Consider the following 6,000-nt stretch of genomic DNA (forward strand, 5'->3'; position numbering starts at 1 on the left):
CATAGCAACCCTGATGGCTCGCCCCAAGGGTGCTGGGAACGATGCTGCTCAAACTGTGTTGTGTTATTAGACTCTGCTGTAGACAGTTTGAAAATGTGATGTGCCTGGTGTAATACATTCAGCGCACTTGAAAGCTGTGATTTTACTGCTTGGAACAGGCAGGGTAGTAGAAATGTTTTGATAAATGCTTCAGTGTGCAGATTATTAAAGTTCTTGATGGTACTTAAAGGAGCAGTCCTGTTATGCTGTTTGTATCGAGAGCAACACCAATACTGGGTAAAAAGTTGAATATTTGCCTGAATTTTGATACAAATTTGCTGTGATCTTGTCTGTCTTCGAAAGACTGACTTCTTATATCTGCATGAGAGAGTCTTAGCTGACTGCTTTCAAATGCTAATTACAGTTTTCTGGCTGAGTTATATTCACCAGGAAGGGTGTTTTATGTGGAATTGATTGATGCATTACTTAATAGAGGAACAGTGTTTCCAAAGTCTTCACCAAAGCCATCACATAGTAGTCATTAAACAAGTTGCTCACGTGTTCAACCTTTCATATATAATATTTGCTGTGAAAGTAGGAAGAGGAAGTTCAATTTGAATGCTAGATGCAGCTAGTGAAAAGACAGTAGATGAACTTGCTTGAGAAGTACATTTTGAGGAAAGGCCACCTGAGGCAGAAAGGAAAAAGCTCAAAGTCTCGTAGCATCCTGTTAATCCTCTACCTCAGATAAGCATAACTCCATTTCCCCCAGGAGTGGTGTTGTCTGAATGAAAACAGAAGCATTACAGAGGACTGTGATCCATAGGTGGTATGGGGAAACAGATGTGTCTCAGAAGTATTGTCAAGACAAGCATTTGATAAATTTGAGAAAGTATTATCACCTTATAAGTTACAGAGGCTCATTTCTTTGTAAAATCAACCTGTGTAATAGAAATTTAATTGTGCACTGCCTTTATATGTTTCAGTGAATATCTCTCAAAATGTAGATGGTTTACAGGTTACTGAGGATGATGTAACCCATTTGCTTGTCTCCCCATCATGTTATCTTCTGTCTTAACCTGATTTACAGAGATGCTCTTATTTAGTGGACTACAAGCTACATATTCAGGTGCCTGTTATTAAACTTCTAGTTGACATTTTATGATAGCATTTATAAAGGAAGTAGAGCCCATATGTGAATTCTGAGGTGGCAGTTTCTGCTGTAGAAAGTCTGTGGCATTAATTCAGAAGAGCACCTTGGGCTTTTATTGACACATGGAATTTTGCTCTTTTGGGATCACTGATTTTTTTCAACTTTTTAGGAAACATTAATTTGTTTTTTATCTTTCTTAATTTCTTGGATTTAAGTTACTCGTGTTTGAACGTAGATGAAGGTCCTGTTGGGGAGGAAGTCTATGTAGCTATTTCAAATAGTCCTTCCTCTCATGCCCCTCCATCAGTACATATGCCAGAAATAACACTTTCATGTGTTTTGAAAATCCTAAATTCATACAGTATATTTTGGCAGGGAAAGATACCAGGTGGTGTTGGAATATTTCAGAAACATGGTGAACAAGTTCCTGTTCTTGTCTGTAACAGGCAGAGTCTGCTGTCTGGGAGAGGAAGGCACAAACATGTACTAAGGAACAGAACTATAAAAAGTCAAAGCTTTAATTAGGAAGACTGCAATGCTAGTAAGACAATGACTACTAAATCTACCCTTTACCAAAAGCTGCTGTTTCTACTTTCGGTGACACCATGTGGGAAGGCAGAAAGTAAAACTAGGAATGTCTTTAACTGAACCAAATCCTATTATCCTATGAGTTAAACCTTGATTTTTTTTCCTTCTTTGCAGTGTCGAGACAGGTGTATGTGCAAAGCTCTCGGAGGCTGATATTTGGAGTTTGATGGCGGTTCTCAGCTTAGAGCAATGTGTATGCCTCTGGGCCCCTGACTTGCGGCTAATTCCTAGAGTAGTGAGATACCAATAGTAGGTATATATACCAAGAAATATACCAACATGGCCTGCTCACTGGATTTTCCCTGGCTGGGTGTTTAGAAGCAATATTTTGAACTATATTCGCAGCCTTTCTCACTGAAGCTGTGTAGACAACTGCAGACAGTTCTGTGACAACTTAAAAAAAAAAAAAAAAAAAATGCAGTTCATCTTGTGGCATATCATCTTGACGTGCTCTTGTGCTTTCTGCCTGTCATTTGCTAACAGCCACAGATTCTGCAGTGCTTGCCTCACAGAGGCCCTGCCAGAAGCAAGAGATTCCTCACCATAAAGTTATAAATGAACCTCTTGTCATTTGCAGTGAAGAAAATTTATTTCCAGCCATACCTTGGTTACTAAAGCAGTTCTAAAATACAGCAGGCTACAGGCCTTAATGCTCAAACCCTAAATGCAAAGCATTTGTTTGCATATTTTCTTTTCAGATTTTGTGGAATGGTAGTTATATTATGGTTCAGACATCCAAAAACTTGGAGCAGAGTTTACAGTTTATTATTGGAAGTATAAAATTATCAGTAGACAGGGAGTGGAACCTCTCTGCTGACACATGGGACGTTGTACTCAGCAAATAACATGCTGCTTCCTGTCAGTCTGAACACTTGTTGCCATTTTTCATTTCTGCCAGCTATGAGCAGCATTGGTGTCCAAGACAGAGCATTATCTATTAGTTACAGGTGGAGTGCACTGTGAGGTGACAGACATGTACATACAGAGCAGAGTTGTCTGGTAGGAGTATTTCACTAGGAATATATACTATTTTTGTAGCTCCTGGTATGCACAGCTGAGCACTATTTTTGACAAAGAGAAATATCTTTGCTTTACTATGCACTGCATCTTTATGGACTGTGATTATAGCAGGAGGTAGTTGGACTCTCCTAGTGCTATCTCTGTGCATGTTGTACCACCTCTGCATCAGAGAGCCTCTCTAAAAGCATGGCATTTACTTTTCTCATAAAAACTGGCATCTGCATGGTTTAACTTTACCATTAGCTGTTTTGATTATTTGATTGTGAGGATTTTTTCATTTGATCCTTTGAATCCTGTACTGACTGAACCAAACTAATGAGGGAAGAGATGATTGAACTGCCTTTTGCTATTCCTTAGGGAAATAGCTGAACAAACACAACAGCCAGAATGTCCTGACTGATCCACTGTGACCTCTTAGTCTTCCTCAACAAGTCTTCAGTGGTTACAGATAATCTACTAGTTTCTCACTCCCTGGTTAAGTCTATCCTGAAACACAGAGAAAGGAATGCAGTAGCTATGTTTCACACATAAGTGGACAGAAATCAATTCCTTGCATACATAAAATACCTTCAGTGTGAAGGAAAAGTTCTGGCTATGGAAAGAGTTTAAAACTTTGCTACTATGAACTTTTACCTGTGAAAGAGATTATTTCTTATGCTTGATCAGGTAATCATGTAGTATACATCTTGTTCTGCCTTAGTGTGTGTTATGCTGTCACAGGGAACTAGAAGGAATGTAAATGTAAAAAGAAATCCCGTGTCCTAAGTTTGGATGGGGTGCCTACCACTGTTCTTGTCTTGGTAATTTAGTTGTTTGTGCAAAGTTAGTTATTTGGACATCATGCTGGGGTTCTGGAATAGCATCACAGATCATTTTCAAGAGTCAAAAAGCGAATTACAAATGTTTTACATAGCCCATTTGGAAGCACTGAGTGATTTTTACAAGTGGTACGAATTTGTCAACCAAGTATGAAGCAACAATCTTAGACTAGGATGGCAAGGTATCTTTCTCACAGCTGTTGGAAATAAGGTAAAACTATTATAGTTTCTCTCAGATTAATCCGTTTTGGTGGCTTGCTTTTTAATGTATTGCAGTCAGTATTTAGAAGGCAAGTTTGATATGTAATACACAAAATATTGTTCCTTTGGTTTTGGATTTTGATATTTTGATACATATTTTTTGTTATTTTTATTTTTTATCATTATTGTTATGTTGATATACAAAATATTGTTCCTTCTTCAGCAACTTTTCATGAAGTTGCTACATCAGAACTGGCAATCACTGTGTTTAGTTTATGGAATTAATTAATTGGTGAGAGGGGCTTTCAAGGACTGGAGGTGGGAGTGTGCTTGCACTATGTAACCTGCTTATGGGCAGATTGGTGCGGGGGGTGGGCAGAGTACAACTACTAGACCCCAAATTCATATCTGACATCTGTGAAATCAAGTAATGTTGAACAAGTTTGACAAGGAAGCAAATGACTATACCATCAAACTGTTATGCAGTTGGTAACACTTGGGAACCTGCATAAAACAGCTGGGAGTTAGATTAATGCAGAGAAAAATATCTGTTATTTCATGCTTTGAGAGGGGTTCCAGTGATTACTCTGAGATTAAATAATCCTGTTAGAATTAGGTAAAATCCTGCCTAAGAAGAGATAAATAAAGCTCGGTGTTATCAGTGTGACATTTCCATGACCATGAAATTCATCCCAGCTGTTTCAACGGACAGACCTGGGTGTTGGACTAGTTGGTGCAAAGAACGAACTTCTCTAGGGTACAATGATTTTTTCTTTTGTTTAACTTTCCTTACTTAACACAGTGGGTTTTTTTATTTAAGAACTATGATATGTAGCGTGCTAATGATCTCTCTGTTTCAGTTTGCAGCTCATCTAGTGAAAAACAAGTACCCAAGGGTCTGCATCCTGGATGGAGGAATCAACAAGATCAAGCCAACTGGTCTCCTCACTGTTCCTTCTCCACAAATTTAAGTGACTGTAAACATTCAGGACAATCTGTCTGAATAGGGAAGTTTTACATACAACAGGAATATCCTGAACCCAAAGGGCATTACAGCATCTTCACTATACAAGCTATCCTGATGATCAGTAGCTTATTCCTGCAGATCTAGAGCACAGGAGCTTTGCATTTATTCTTTGATATAGAGCTTCAGTTGAAACAGATAAAAACTGTGAAGCTTCAAGCATTCCAAGAAACCTCTTTCAGCATTGATGTAGTGCACAACTTCTTGAACCAGTCTGAACACAAAAAGAGTAACACAGCTGGCATTTGGTATCTTACAAATATTTCTGCAGAACAAACTAAACTGGTGCTTGATGGCTCTAAGCTGCACTTAAATAGATTATTTTTCAAATGTATTTTACTGTGAATATTGAAAGTAACAAGCTGAAACTGTACCCTGTGTGTATCCTGTGAAAAAGTGTGTTCTCTAATATTTTAAAGAGTAATTGCTGTGTCCTGTGACCTACTTTCTATTTGAGAAAGCATTTTTTCCATCTGGATTGGAAATAAAGATGTGTCCCAGACTGGAAGTCACTGTAAGAGCTGCTCCTGAATCAATCCAAACTACCATGTCCTGCAGGAACGCAGAACGCCTACTCCTCTGTGGAGAATTTCACATTCCATTTCCCTTAACACAGCAAATGCAACAACTTCTGAAATAATTGCATTTATGAGAAAGGTAGGCTTTTGACAACACTGCTATAGATCAATTATTCCACAAATAATAGTGCTTTTCCATTAGAGAAGCTTATGCCTTAAAAAGAAACAGAGCAATTTTAATTTTCTATGAAAACATTCAACAGTAATCACTCATGTATAAGTTGGAGGTGCACAGTTCTCTTTGGTTCTCTACTTTTTCAGCTAGTGGTGTTGATTTGTTTTTGAAGTCCTATTTCTTAAACATGAACTGTAAAACTGACAGATCAAGACAGCAAACCTGTTTATAAACTAAACTGGATGCAAGTGCTGTAGATGAGTAAAAGCAGGCTTCCACAAAGAGCATAAGGTGACTGTGCACTAGAGATGTGGAAGTTACTTTGCAAGAAGAAGCCAAAAGTATTGAAAGCACCAACAGAAACAGGAATTGGCATCTCCCTGTTACCAAGAAGCTAAAAATAAATATGATTCAGACAAGTACCCCCTTTTAGGACATATGAAAAAGCCCCCACCCTAATTTCTCCCCCTCAAAATCCCAGCTTAGCTTTGCTAGTGTGTCAGGTCCATATTCTAAAAATAATG

The 6,000-nt window shown here is 38.2% G+C and overlaps 1 protein-coding gene across 3 annotated transcripts in view; it reads left to right on the forward strand.

Moving 5' to 3' along the window:
• Positions 1–5,291, forward strand: part of TBCK (TBC1 domain containing kinase) — a 107,702-nt gene extending 102,411 nt beyond the window's left edge. For all 3 annotated transcript variants that reach the window (XM_086463742.1, XM_086463743.1, XM_086463744.1), the window contains one exon: positions 4,620–5,291. In XM_086463742.1, the coding sequence (XP_086319868.1) occupies positions 4,620–4,730 (111 nt within the window). In that variant the 3' untranslated portion in view covers positions 4,731–5,291. The remainder of the gene's footprint in view (positions 1–4,619) is intronic.
• The last annotated feature ends 709 nt before the right edge of the window (positions 5,292–6,000 follow it).

This window comes from Leptosomus discolor, chromosome 4 (assembly GCF_034619465.1).
Source record: "Leptosomus discolor isolate bLepDis1 chromosome 4, bLepDis1.hap2, whole genome shotgun sequence".
NCBI classification, from domain to species: domain Eukaryota; kingdom Metazoa; phylum Chordata; class Aves; order Leptosomiformes; family Leptosomidae; genus Leptosomus; species Leptosomus discolor.